Source organism: Quercus robur, chromosome 12 (genome assembly GCF_932294415.1).
Source record: "Quercus robur chromosome 12, dhQueRobu3.1, whole genome shotgun sequence".
NCBI classification, from domain to species: Eukaryota; Viridiplantae; Streptophyta; class Magnoliopsida; order Fagales; family Fagaceae; genus Quercus; species Quercus robur.
In genome coordinates, this window is record NC_065545.1 from 21,519,426 (window position 1) to 21,534,174 (window position 14,749).

The 14,749-nt window shown below is 32.4% G+C and overlaps 1 protein-coding gene across 4 annotated transcripts; it reads left to right on the plus strand.

The window, feature by feature from the left end:
* The first annotated feature begins 1,386 nt into the window (after window positions 1–1,386).
* LOC126709408 (type I inositol polyphosphate 5-phosphatase 4-like) lies at window positions 1,387–6,904 on the plus strand. Of its 4 annotated transcripts, none has more exons than XM_050409629.1 (14): window positions 1,387–2,372; window positions 2,483–2,570; window positions 2,977–3,045; window positions 3,218–3,305; window positions 3,399–3,503; window positions 3,604–4,222; window positions 4,307–4,500; window positions 4,635–4,743; window positions 4,838–4,986; window positions 5,164–5,466; window positions 5,572–5,653; window positions 5,986–6,056; window positions 6,154–6,291; window positions 6,578–6,904. In XM_050409629.1, the coding sequence occupies exons 1-10, from the start codon at window positions 2,343–2,345 to the stop codon at window positions 5,387–5,389; spliced, it is 1,677 nt and encodes a 558-aa protein (XP_050265586.1). In that variant the 5' UTR covers window positions 1,387–2,342; the 3' UTR covers window positions 5,390–5,466; window positions 5,572–5,653; window positions 5,986–6,056; window positions 6,154–6,291; window positions 6,578–6,904. The 4 variants fall into 4 exon arrangements, with proteins under 4 accessions (XP_050265586.1, XP_050265585.1, XP_050265584.1 ...); XM_050409628.1 differs by having other exon boundaries at window positions 1,392–2,372; window positions 5,561–5,653; window positions 5,972–6,056; XM_050409627.1 differs by having other exon boundaries at window positions 1,392–2,372; window positions 5,561–5,653.
* Window positions 6,905–14,749: the final 7,845 nt, after the last annotated feature.

Genomic DNA, 14,749 nt, shown 5'->3' on the forward strand with positions numbered 1-14,749 from the left:
TGAAGAATAGGGTTCTTTGGAGTGTTTTGCCGTCAACTCCATTTATTTAATTCTTGAACATATAAACAAATGGGCTACTTGATTGCAAAGAAGCTAGAATTATGAAAAATTAAGACCAAGCTAAGGGAACCAGACACAGTCTCCCACATGTAGCATGTGTAATAAGATTAGTCAATTAAGAAATCTGGTTTGGAGAGCTTAAACCAAGAAATTACTTTGTTGTAGCTAGGCAAATCAAAAAAAGGATTAAAGATCGTTACACTAAACCCAAGGAGATCGCGTGGGTTGTGGGTGTTGAACTAGGATTAGGGTACCTAAATGGCCTAACAAGATCCTACATTCATGTAAACAAGTATTTTTCCATTGAGGGCTCTCCCAAAGCATAAAATTCACTTTAATGTAACACGAAAACAAGCTTATAAGAATTGAAAATTTTCAAGATAAAAACCCCCCAAAAATTGGGACAATTGCCTTGGTTCTCTTGGACACAAGTCTAAATTGAGTCAAAAGAGCCTCAAGTTTGCGTAGCAGACTAACATATTGTTTTTCTTTAAAAAAAAAAAAAATGAGGATTTTGAGGAGGTGCATTGCTTCTTGAGTTAAAACACAAAAATGCTACAAATGTCGCAAACCCCAATATTGTACATGCATAGGAGAACCCTTCTCCATACAAAAATTCCTTCAATCAAACCCTACAAACCTATAGATATCTTAAAAGCCCGAAAACCCACATTGGAGGAACAGTCTTGACTCTTGACCCATTAAAAAAAATAAAATAAAAAATCCTTCAAACATTCTTCCCCTCAATTGTGCAAACAATACTACACAGTAGACACCCCCAAGAAGTCAAGTCAGCTGAACCTAATCAATTGTGCAAACAACACTACACGGTAAAAGAATAAGCTTTTAAAATCAAATAACAAACATTTTTTGGGTTCAAATTTTGAATTAACTCAATTAATAAAGTTTCTTAATGTCAAATAATAGACCTAAGTTTGAATCAAACTTGCACCAAATTTTTTGGACTAATGATAAATAAGAATTATTATAGAATAGATATCATAAGTTCAAATTTTGTAATATCTATTTCTTTAAAAAAATTGTTGTATCTGAAAAAAATTATGTTTTATAAGTTTTTGTTTAATATCTGAACATTTCTCCCATTTAATAAAAAAGAAATTCAGATTAAAGAAGAAAGGGAAAACAAATTATCCATCAACATTCCCTTTATCTTTTTACTTCTTTAATTGCTTTGTTTCCCTTCGTAGAAGACCAAATAGAAAAAAAAAAAAATGGTTAGTAGCACTGGCACTGCTTGGACTATAGATCAAACCTAACTTTGCTGACCGTGGGCAGAGAAGTTAGAGAGAGAAAGACACAGTTGTAGAGAGAGAAAGAAGGGGGTCCGGGCAGTGTGGCTATGGTGGGTGACCAATATATCCAAAAGCCTCTATCCCCAAACCCAAGTCCCTATAAGTCCTCTCCAAAGCTTTTGTTTTTTGGGTTGGCCCTTGGATTTGGGGTAAAAAGCCTTGAGTGAGAGAGAGAGTGAGAGAGAGAGAGAGAGAGCCAACCAAGCTAATCTGCCTCTCCTCCAAACTCTCCACTTTATTCTCTCTTCAAATTCGATACTTTGCTCTGTACCCAAAACGAGGTTTTGTTTTGTTTTGTTTTGTTTTTTTTTTTTGGTTGAGTTTCATGGGTTTGAGCTTAAAAAAAACTCTCTCTCTCACTCTCACTCTCACCGTCTCTCTCTCTCTTTTATGTCTCCTGCTGCCTGCATTGTCTTGTTCTATCATCAGAATCTCATAGTCCTACTTCTACACATTTAGGCACTCTCTCTCTCTCTCTCTCTCTCTCTCTCTCTGGTTCCCTTTCAAAAATCCTCTGTTTTCTCTAGAGTCAAAACACTGAAAATAAGAAGTGAAACGCAGCAATACCACAATTGCTCATCTGGGTTTTGTTGGGTTTTATAGTTGTGTGTGGAAACCCAGGAAAGAAAATGCCAAGATACTGGGATTTTCCCTGTTCCCTTACTTTTTTTCTTCTCTTCATTACTTGAAGAAACAGAGTGCTCTGTTATATTCTATTGAAAATCAGTGAGTTTTCTCCCATTGTTTTGAGCACTAACTAGGGGGTTTGCTTTCATTTCTTAGTTGATTCTAGAGAGAAAATACAAACTCAGTTTCTGGATGTTTCTTTTTGGTTCCTGAGAGTTTGATTTTGCTATATAGTCTTAGTTTTCATTTTTTTTTTTTTTTCCCACATTCAAATTCCCTTTCCAAGTAATAGTTGAAATTAGGTTCTGTAAATCTGGATAGCTATATGAAGTTAGTGCAACAATGAGAGATGGGAATTCCAAGAAAAGCAAGGTTTATGAAATGCCATCACTTCTCTTTAATCTGTATGCTATTTTTTTTAATTTTTTTTTCAATTTATTTTGGAGGGTGCTGAGATTGTTAACTCTGTGTACTTGGTGAAGCTTTCATGGCCCAAGACATTAGTCAAGAAATGGTTCAACATCAAGAGCAAAGCTGAGGACTTTCACGCAGATGATGTGGTTGATGGAGGTCTGACTCTGATAATGGCCTATCATTTTTTGTCAATTTCTGCATGATTTGGATGCAATTTTTGGGCTATGGGATTGGGAATCTTTTAACTTTTATATTAACAACAAAAAAAATGTGATTTCCTCTGAAATAACTGACTTACTTCAAGATTCTTCTATACCCTGAAATCATTGTTGCATCACTGTTTGGTACTACAATAATTTTTTGGTTTATAATGGAGGGTCTGAAACTTCTATTTGCAGCTCAAAGATCTATTCTTTGTTTTCTTCTTCTTTCTGAAATCCAATTATTTTTTGTTTGCAACTGAAAATATCTTTGTTTTTTATGATGTTTGAATACATATGATGTTGATACATTCAGCTGAAAAGAGCACAACTTTAACAACTTTATGGTTTTTCTTTTTCAGGTGGTGATGAAGAGTGGAGGAATAACTATTCAGAGAGGGAAGCATGCACAATCAAGAAAAGCAAAACAGGTTCAGTATCAGATACCTCAGAATTGCTTTGGACCACACCAATCTTCAAACCCCCAGATAAAATTAAGCTAAAACAAAATTAAAAGATGCAATTTTGCTTAGAGTCTGATTATTTGTAGTTACCCTATTATTTTCACTAACCCCTCTAAAACCTCCACCTAAAAATGCACAGAGAGAATGAACAAAAGGAACTCTGATCGAGTCCGGCGTGGTAAGATTGACCTTGATGCTTCCCAAGTAACAGATGTGAATAATTATAGGTATGTTCTATTGATTCTCATTGTTTTGTATTGATTAATTTCTTTTGTTAAAGTTTGGGTTTTATTGTGTTCCTCTTTCCATTTGGATTATAGGCTTTTTGTAGCTACATGGAATGTGGCTGGAAAATCTCCTCCTAGTTGTTTGAGTCTTGAAGATTGGCTTCACACCTCTCCTCCTGCTGACATTTATGTTCTTGGGTATGCCCTATTTATAAGATGTTGTTCTTTCTCTTTTATTTAAGTTAAGCAATTTTTCTGGTATTAACTGAAGTCTTCTTCTGATCCGTTTGGCTTTCAGGTTTCAAGAAATTGTTCCTTTGAATGCTGGCAATGTCTTAGGCACAGAAGATAATGGCCCGGCCAGAAAATGGCTAGCTCTTATTAGGAAGACCTTGAACAGTCTTCCGGGCACTAGTGGTGGATGCCACACACCTTCACCAATCCCTGATCCAATAGTGGAATTAGATGCTGACTTTGAAGGATCAACAAGGCAGAAGGCTTCATCTTTTTTCCATCGTCGATCTTTCCAATCCTTGAGCCGGAGCATGAGATTGGACAATGACATGGCAATGCCACAACCCCGACTTGATCGTCGATTTAGTGTTTGTGACAGGGTCTTTTTGGGGCACAGGCCAAGTGACTGTGACCTGAATTTCAGATATGGCTCCTCTGATGATGAGAATGGGCCAGGGGATTCACCAGTGGCAATGCATTATTCACCGGTATCCTACAGTGGTTCTTTTTCCATGGAGGAAAGAGATAGGCAGCCAGGCCATTCTAGGTACTGTTTGGTTGCCAGTAAGCAAATGGTTGGTATATTTCTAACAGTTTGGGTGAAGAGTGATCTCAGGGATGATGTTCGGAACATGAAAGTGTCTTGTGTGGGGAGGGGACTAATGGGTTATCTTGGAAACAAGGTACATTTTTGCCTATGGAATTTTCCTGAATTTGAGAGTGAATTTATCATGAAAATTAGCATTCTCATTTGCTTGGTTTTCCAGGGTTCAATTTCAATTAGCATGTCTGTGCACCAAACAAGCTTTTGCTTCGTGTGTAGCCATTTGACCTCTGGCCAGAAGGAGGGCGATGAGCTAAGGAGAAACTCTGATGTCATGGAGATCCTTAGGAAGACAAGGTTTCCCAGGGTTCATGGCATGGGGGATTCAGGTTCCCCTCAAACAATTCTGGAACACGAGTAAGGCTAAGTCCCTTATTCAATGACTTTCCAATTGCTTCTTGTTTTCCTTACCTTCTCTTTAATGTTTTGAAATAGAAAATCTGAAAGAAACTCTTAGCTTATGATGCTGAATTGTGATTTTCTGGATGCAGTCGAATAATCTGGCTAGGGGATTTGAATTATCGCATTGCACTATCTTACCGTTCTGCAAAGGCTCTTGTTGAGATGCGCAATTGGAGAGCACTGTTAGAAAATGATCAGGCATGTTACACATCCTGTCAGATATATTATTGATATCATTTACTTTTTATTAGGGGCTTGCTTTCTCATTCAGAATATCTCTTGATGCTTTCAGCTACGAATAGAGCAGAGGCGAGGGCGTGTTTTTGAAGGGTGGAATGAAGGAAGAATATACTTCCCTCCCACATACAAGTATTCAAACAACTCTGATAGATATGCAGGGGATGATAGGCACCCCAAGGAGAAGCGAAGAACTCCAGCATGGTACTATCTTTTTTCCTGATAAAGTAGGAATGAAACTTATGCACCAATGATAAGGAAGATGTCACTAGGCAACACATTTAACATATAAGTGGAAATATTTTTGATAAGTGGAAATATATAAGTGAAAATTTGATATACAGAATAATGGAAATCTAATCTGGCTATTTTTATGTGAAGGTGTGATCGAATATTATGGTATGGCCGAGGCTTCCATCAATTATCATATGTTCGTGGGGAGTCAAAATTCTCGGATCATAGACCAGTTTATAGTGTGTTCTTGGCAGAGGTTGAGTCTTTAAACCGTAGTAGGATCAGAAAAAGCATGAGTTGTTCCAATGCCAGGATCGAGGTTGAAGAGCTGTTGCCATACCCACACGGATACACTGATGTCAATTTCTTTTGAGGGATGGATAACTTAATGCTTCATGTTTGAGTATTCTCAACTTGCAACAATTAAAACAGGACTAGAAACTCTTTGAGGTAGTTTAGTTTACCAAAATATGATTCTAATAATCCCATATGTTGCTTATATGTTATTGTGATTTTGCATTAGAATTGACTCAAGTTTGCACAGACTATAAACAGGATTTCCTCCATATACAAAATCCAATGATCAAAATACATTTCTCAGATTTTCCAACCCAAGTATGTCTCATCAATCAGTCAGGTAATTGCTCACCTTATTTAGTTCTTTAGATCAATCTTACTTTATGTTTACAAAAATTAGAGGTCAGTTTTGTTGCATTGATAATAATCATCTAGCAAGGGATAGTTTACAGTTTACCTAAAGTAAGATTCTTACTGTTTGTTATGGACTAAGTGGCTTTCTCACCTTTTGGCCAAAAAAATGAGAGCTAGTTGACTGGAACTCCTACATAGAGTAGGATATGTATCTAGCATATTTCCTGAGAGGGTGTTGCAAATTCTGTCTTCTTTCCCACAAAAGTTTTTGGTTGAGATCTTGTGCTTATTCTTATTTGCTTAGTCTCCATTTTGCAGCTCTGTATGCTGCCAAGAACTCAACCTCAATGGTGATAGAGACATCTGTTGCCCCCACAATCCGAAAGCAGGTTGATCAATCCTTTCTTTCCTGTTCTTGGTTTGGCAGTAATTCTTCTTCCATATACCTTCTGTCTAATTGTCCCACACTCATCCTTGTCACAACAGGTACCAGAATTTGTGATTTTGTCAAATGACTACCAACTCCACAAGTTCATGGCTCACAATTCCTTTCATTGCAAAGTCCTAACTGACAAGCTCAATGACTCCTTGAATTTAACCAGTACATACAATCTTGTTGATAATGTAAGTTAATTGCTACTGCATAATGCTTTTCTTATTGTAATAACTTTTACTGAAGCCTTACACAGTTGACGCTGCTAGGGCTTTTTATAAGTCAACAGAAATGGTCGACCCAGCTATTTTTATTTTTTTTAATTTTAAATAAATTAAAAAAAAATGTAGTGCAATGTTATATTATGTACTTTCTATACAAGCTATTGGTTTTTATAGCATACTATTTTCTATCCAAAAACCTTTTAAAAGAACACAAACCGAGCAGCATAGTTAACTATATTTTGCGTTTTTGCAGGATGAACTCACCCAGTTTAAATTCCAGAAGCACCAACTTTTTTTGGTGTCTAATTAACTTGTAACTCTTTATGTTGAAGAGGAAAGAAATAATCTCAGGGAGATATTTACGCCAAAGGAAAATGAAAGGAGGAAAATAATCATTTTGTCATTTTCTTTTTGTTTCTTTCTATGCTGAGAAGATAGAAGAATTAGAGATGTGATGGTTACTCGTTACAAGAGAAAAAAGAGAAGTTGATGCTGTGATTGATATGAAGCTTTTTTTTTTTCTGTTGCTGCTAATGATTTTACTGATAAATAAATATAAAAGTTGACATGGTTATTGGTTGATTGTTTCCATTGTATATTTTTCTCTAAAAACAAAAAGCACACAGCAGCCTACACTTTTTTAATAGATGTGTCAGGTAGTTACCAGTAAGTCATTATATACTACTACACTCTTTTACATATTCCTTTCCCTGCCATTTCTTTAAATTCATGGGCTTCAAAACTTTTGTGAACACAATGTTGCCACTTTCAGCTCCTCTGCCACTTTAATGCAATTTGCAAATCAAGGACACCCTCTTGTTTTGAAAACTTGCACGCCAAATTTTTATTTTTATTTTTTTTTATATTCTTGGTTGTGTTTATTTACAGTTGGGTGCATGTAATGGACCAACAACCCACTCTTCCTTGGGAACTATAGCCAATAAAGAATTTTATTAACTGCTATGTGTCTATTTCCTTTCCCTAAACATCAATTTCTGACACCTGTTTTTCATTAATAAGTTGGAAAAGTAGGGTGCAATTACTGTCTTAATTGCCCCCCCATTGTCAAATTTCTCCCAAGTTCGTGGCTTTTATAGCACGTTTGGAAAATTTAGGGCTTGTTTAATAGAGGAGTTTAAGTAATGTTATTTGTAATTTTTTGAAATATATATAGGTGAAAAAATGTGTAGAAACATGTGTAATGTTTTTTAAAAACTGAAAATATGTTGTTTAGATAGTCTACCAAATAGGGTCCTAATATTTTTCTTGAAATTTAGGAGTCTGTCTGGTACATGTGTTTAAACACATATTTCTAGTTTTTAAATAATATATTATGCATATTTCCACACTTTTTCATCCACATTTATTTTCAAAAAATACAAACGTTTTTAGAACAACATTACCAAATGACTCCTAGATTTCCAAGAATGTAATAATGTATAAGAAGCTTAGTAGGAGTTTGGTATTGCCTTAAAAAAAAAAAAATCAACTTTTTTTTTTCTTCTGTTTAGCTTATTTTTGTTATTATTCATGAGTTCTATTGCACTTTTTGGTATTATTCATGAATCTCATTGTACTATTTAAGTTATTTTTTAACTTTATCTACAGTATTTTTAACAAAAAAAATTCAGTTTTAACTAAATAAGATATTCACAAATGGACTCTTAGATGATTGAATTTTTAATTGTGGCCACATTTAATTGTAGCTCAATGATGGTCTTCTTTACCGGGGGGGAACCTAAGTTGAAATTCCTATTTTATCATTGTAACAACTGAAATATACATATTAAAAAAAATTAAGAAAATTCTTGACATAGTACTTTAGTTTTGGTTTATTCATAAGAATCTTTTTAGATTTATACGTTCTGTTCAAAATATCTTTAGGTTTATAAATAGGGATTTACGAATATGTGCCCTTAAGGCATATATTAGTAATCTATTTTAGGAAACATTTTTTAGAAAAACGAAAAAGTAATTTACTGTTTTGACAGTTTTTTCAATTTCTCATAAAATTTTTCTCAAAATAGATAGTTAAATTGGACCCAAATAAATATAATGTCAAACTTATTATCAATTTTGAAAAGGGTAGACATTTCTACAAAAGTAAGATTTCTGATTTGGTAGAAACGCAGAAACCCAGAGCATCTAGCGCTCTTCTTGAAGTATTTGTGCAATTAAATATCAGAAAAGTATTTTCTGGAATCTTTAAAAAACGACCTCAAACCAAACTACTAATAGTGTACATTTAAATTTTACGTTTACTTAGTTCCTCTAATTTGGGATTCATGTTTTTAACATTATCTTATTTAGTTATTTAACTAAAAAATTGCATTTGAATTGGACTCAGTAATTATTATCTTTAAAGTAAATGATATGATATGTATTGCTCCATTGATTGTAAAGAACTTATTATATCATCATTAATTTTTTTTTTCTACCATGTATCCTCAAAACTTTCATTTAAAAACTAATCACTATTCGTAACGGGTGGGTTCTAGTGGGATAAATCGCTGGCTCAAGGAATTTTTTCAAAGTACAGGTACCCGAACTTGAACTGAAGAGCACACCTAGTTGAACCTGAGATAAACACTTTAAAATCAAATGTCCAACCACTTGACCAACCCACCAAGGTTTGTTTTTAGTTTCTCAACCTTAATAAAATGACACTAAAACTAATATGACCCTGTTGTCAAACAGTTGATGAATAGAACTTTCGGTTATCATAAACATAGTAAAAAATATGAATAATGATGGGTTTTAATAGTGAAATAATGGAGCTAAAAAATGTCCCAATGAGGACAACAATCTAGAAATAGTGAAGTAGCTTTTGATGTGGCACACTGATTAGTCAGATCAGTCTTAGATACAAACTCCAAGGAAAGGTACTACTATTTGTAACATCAAGTTTTTGCGCGTTGAAAATTAATCGTACATTTTTTTTTTTACCTAATCAGATTAAAAAGGTTAAAATTTATCTGAAACTCAAAAAAAAAAAAAAAAAAAAAAAAAAAAGAAGAAAAGAAAAAGAAAAGAGCCCGCGGGAATGGCTTTTGTTCCCAAGACATGTCACCTTCGTCTCCTCTCACTCACTCACACCTCTTGCCTCTTGCTGCTGGATTTCTGTGCCCACTCCTGCCTTTTCTTATCCCATTTGTGCTCTTTCCACGTGCATTACACTCTCCTATCATACAATATATATGATTACATGCAATTATGTTCTCTAAGAATAATTGTGGACATACAAATTTCCTCAATTGCATACTTGGATTTGTTCTTGTCCATTGATGTATACTAAAATGATGTTAATTAAAATGAGGGCTGTTTGTTACTGTTTTTAAATAACAATTTTTAATATTTAAACAACATTACACGTATTTTCATATTTTTTTTTCTTCATCTATACGTATTTTCAAAAAATATAGATAATGTTATTAGAAATCTCTTACTAAACAAGTTCTAAAAATAATGTTACTCTAAATACAATATATTATGCAACAATTATGATTTAAAAAAAAAATAGTGTATAAAAATTATAAAAATAAAATCTCGTAGTTGAAGGTGAATAACTTTTTTTTATAAATTATCAAAATATGTAGTAATATTTATTTTATTGAGTAAAGTTGTAGTTTTACGCAGGTTACAATCAATTTTGTAGCTAAACTTTGTCCAATTAAAAAATTATCAACAAAAATTTGAATATCTTACAAACATATTACATGAATTAAAAAAGAAGATAATATTGTTAATATTTTTAAATTTAAGATAAATTTCGTTATTTATTTTAATAGTATATCATAAGAATTTTTTAAGTAATAAAAGTTGGCAGTACAAGTCATACTTGCATCATGTGTCTTGTAATGTATAGCATAATTTTTCCATTACTTTTTTTTTCTTTTGAAAATTCATATGACTCGTTATAAATAGATTAAAATTGGTAATATAGTTTAAATTTTTGGAAAATAATATTTTATTTCAAGAGTAAAAATTAATAAAAAAAATACATATTTTTTAATATGTATTAATTTACATCCATTATAATTTGGGATTACTACATTTTTCAATCACAAAAAATACCTTGGGGTATGATGAGTGTTATGCTTTTGTTGGTGAAATAATGTTTGTTGAGGGGAAAATTTTGATGTTCCTAAATAGAATATGGGGTAGCCAAGCCGAAACTCGACAATGGGCTCTTGAAATAAAGCCCAAAGGCTTTCGGTGTTGTGTAAGTTTGCCCAAGCAAGAGATAAAGGTTGCACCCTATCAAGAAAACAACAATAATGCACAATAAACATGTTACTGTTGTTAGTTTGTTATATTATTAGTCATTTTATAGCATCATAGTTCAAATCAGTCCTATAACGGTACGGTATCATCTCTAGCGGTAGGGTAATTCTAGGTTAATAAGTATGTTTACATGGTAAAAATTATATGTTTTCCTTATTATTATTAAGTCAACATGAGGAAAAATTTCCATAATATTCAAAACATTATGGCCATCATCATAATAATAATAAACAAGGATTAAAGGCTCCATAGTTACAAATAAAAAAGGAAAAATAGGATAGAATGAAGGAAGAGAAAGATCTCAGCTCAGTGCAGCAAGTATTAAACTAAAATTTTAGTAAGTATGTGTTTATAAGGCATGAGCAAAGTAAATGTGGGCTGTTTTGAGTGAGTGGGGTAGGATTAATACTGAGATTGAAGTTTTTTATGAGTAATAGGCTGTTTGTGACTAGTTGGAGGACATTTTTGAGTTGTGATTGTGTAAAGGGGGGAGAAGAAAATCTGGGATTAGATGAGCGTAGACGAAAGATGATAAGTGATGAACTTAAGGAAAACTGAACCACCAGCAAAAATGGCAAATGAATCTCAAGTCTTAGGGGCGGTAGCTAGTTGTTTTTTGGTTAGTTGCTTGTGTTTTTATAATAGAGCTTTAGAGAAGCATTAACTGACAAGAATCCAAAAATCGCAGGACTAATCAGAGGTGATGGATCAAGACTAATCTTCTTGAGATTTTTGGCCAGAAGTAGGAGATTTTGCTTTTGGGGTTGCCTTGCTTCTTTGGGTAATGATGGGATTTTAGAGTGCTTTGCATTTAACCATTTTGATAACAATAAGAATATATTCTTCAAGGTTATGGTTCCACGATTTAATAACCTTGTACTATACGTGATTACATGCCATTTGTTTTTAGAGTAACTTACTGTGTGCATCATGAAATAACTAAACCTCTTACAACGCACCTTAATTTCACAGAAATTATATTCCGAACAATTTGTAAGCAAATTTCATAAACATTGGCATACATAGGAATCAAAAATCATAAAATGACGTTACGACTATCGAAGAGAGAACAAGCTTTTTGACCCAGGAAAAAAGAAGAAAGTTCTTTGTGATGAGAGGCTACGTACAATCTCCCTTAGGAAGAAAGTCGGTGATTAAAAATATATAGTATACATACCTCCTGACAGCTCACTTTGCTGTGAAATTTGAGCAATCCGAGGAATATGAGTTTGGGTATAGTTCAGAAAAAAGGAATGAGAGTGTTTTTTTCCCCTCTACAAGGCAAAGAAAGTTGAGCTCAGATGGAAAATTTCTGAAGGAATCAACTCCAGTTGTAACTAGTTAAGCCTACGCTCCTATGCAAAAGCCTCGTGTGCTCGGCCAGCCCTTAGGCAAGGCCACTAAAGCTATTGTCTAGGGCCCCCAATAGAAAATAGGCCCAAAAAGTTTAATTTGATAATTATTTTATTTTATTTTTTGAATTAAGAAAAAGAAAAAAAATTTGGTGACTTCCCTCACTTCAAGGTCACAAAATTGTGTGATCATAGAAATCCATCTTATTTTAAAATGGGAAATGTTAACCCATAGGTATTGTTTTAGGAGCTATTTTTAAAAACATTTTGTTAGGAGAATAATAAAACAATAAATGTTGTTGACAGTTTTTTATATTTCCCAAGAAAGTGGTGTCAAATTTTTTTTATTATTTTTTATTAATAATTGTCTTAAGGACATTCGTAAACATGATCCAAAAAAATTATGTGAATGTATCAAATTACCATTAATGATTAATTTCCTATAACTACTTGAAGTTTTAATTTATTATTTGTCTATTTCCCACACAATAAATTTAATATTAGTCATCCAATATCTCACATGACCACCTAACAAATACTCTCTCTCTCTCTTGGATAATTTTTTTTTGCTGGAATAAAATGCATTTCAAAACAAGAACCAATTACACCGTATCTTCATGGCTAACAAGACACCGCCAGGGAGGCAAACGATTGTACAAAGCCAAAGTGCAACATTCTCACTTGCTCATTTTGCAAGACAGTGGGCGACATCATTCTTATTAATTTCTACGAACCAATACAAAATTACCTTATGCTTGGTTTTATATATATCAAATCTTTGACATCTTCTAAAATTTGCATAATTTTCCACTTAACTTTGCCTAGTTTCAAGATTAATATTCTCAAAAACATATTTTGCATCCCTTTCAAATACTACCTGGTTAACATTTATGCAAGGTTGTCAAACCCAGACCGGACTGAAAAAATTGTTAGAGTGCAATTACTGGGATTAGAACTTCAGCTGAATTGGGTTAGCTTTAGAGTCTTACCACTAGACTATACTGGAGTGTTGGTGCTCTAAGTGGAAACTAAATATAGTTAATATAAACTTAATAGAATTCATACCAATAAATTAAATAAACTTTCATTACTACTTTTATTTTATATCATAACTAATATTCATAATATTTTATTATATTATATATATTTTAATTAGCCATCTCCAAAAGGGAGTATATAAATATATTCATACTTTTATACTTCAAAAATTAATTATAACTTTTAAAGTATTTTTTCATGCTTTATTATTTTACTTTTATTAAATTTCTTTAAAATATGCTTCAAAATCATTTAATTTTACCCATATATATAATTTTATAAATATAATATCAATATTTGTATTTAATTAATTAATTAATAAGGTAATTATGACATCATTGCGGTTTGACCTCGGTCCGATCTTAAAAACCTTGAACCTCTCCCCTTATCGGTTCTGTGAACGGTCCGAGTTTGAAAACCATACATTTACGGTAAACAAATGCATATGGATCATGCACTTGTAAATGTGTTGTAAGTCACATGATTCAAGTCACTAATTTCTATCTTTTCTATTAGATATTGTTATTATAGTATGGAATGAATTTTTTTTTTTTTTTCTTCTCATGATGAAATTGATGGATAGATTTTAGATTTATTAATACTCTGGATTTCAAATCACGAAATATAAGCAGTCATTTTAAAGCTATAAGCCTATAACACCACAAAAGTTTTTGTTTTTAAATCATATATCATTATCATGTGCTGTTAAATATGTATAAAACAAGTTATCCTAACAATTGTTTTTCTAGATTCCACCAATGCATTAATTTTAAATCATCAAATCTTAAGGTAACCCAAATAAATTCTCCAATTCCTTTTTTTTTTTTTTTTTGAGAATACTAAATATTTTTGACACACACACACTGGGAGAGGGGAGAAAGTTTTTAAAGAAACTTACAGTAGTATATATTCAAAAGAGCCTAATTTCCCAATTCCTTGATAATTTACTTATGGATAATCAAACTGAATATTTGGACTGACTACTTAGTAAGAGTCACAAAACAAAGAGTTTATATTTTTATACGATACTTTACTTTTGTAGTATCAGATACTGTGTAATTTTTTTTTCCAAAAAAAAAAAAATTTAGTGCTTTTTTTTTTTTTTTTTTTTTTTTAAAAAAATTTATAAATATTCAATAGTTTGGGAGGGGATTTAATATTAGAGTTATTTTTCTTAATTGTAAAATATTTTGTTCTTGCACATTTGGATTGTTTCAACCATATTGGATGGCTTTTATTTTTTTATTTTTTATGTTACATTTGTTTCAACATAAAATATTAAAAATTATTTTACAATATTTGGTAATACATTTTGAAATTTAATGTAATTGGTTGCTAATGAATACACATTAAAACACACAAAATTTTCATAAACACAAAATTCATCGTACCAACAATATAATCCCACAAAATCCCCAATACTAACTGATGAGTCCAAGAAAATCAATACATCATCCACCATAAGGGACAACATTAAGTCACCAGCAAGTCATCAAAGAAAGATAAGTAACCGCTCAATCACATTCAATATATTCATTGACGACCATTACTCAAAGCTCTTAAACTTCCATCAAGAAAATAACTGTTATACTTAAGGTAATAATTACTTACAATTATGTCCAACAGCTATCTAAGTCACTTATAAAATGGACAATCTGCTTCACTTGCTAAGGTAAGTCAAAACTACTACAAAACTACTATCTATATATGAAAGATATAGGTTGATATTGATTCAAGCATCAGATACTCCC

Excerpts from the sequence above, each read along its gene's own strand:
- LOC126709408 (XM_050409629.1), top strand. The coding sequence starts at position 2,343 with ATGAGAGATGGGAATTCCAAGAAAAGCAAG. Across the intron at positions 4,223-4,306 it reads TGGGTTATCTTGGAAACAAG|GGTTCAATTTCAATTAGCAT; the intron begins GTACATTTTTGC and ends TTGGTTTTCCAG. Across the intron at positions 4,987-5,163 it reads AAGCGAAGAACTCCAGCATG|GTGTGATCGAATATTATGGT; the intron begins GTACTATCTTTT and ends TTTTATGTGAAG.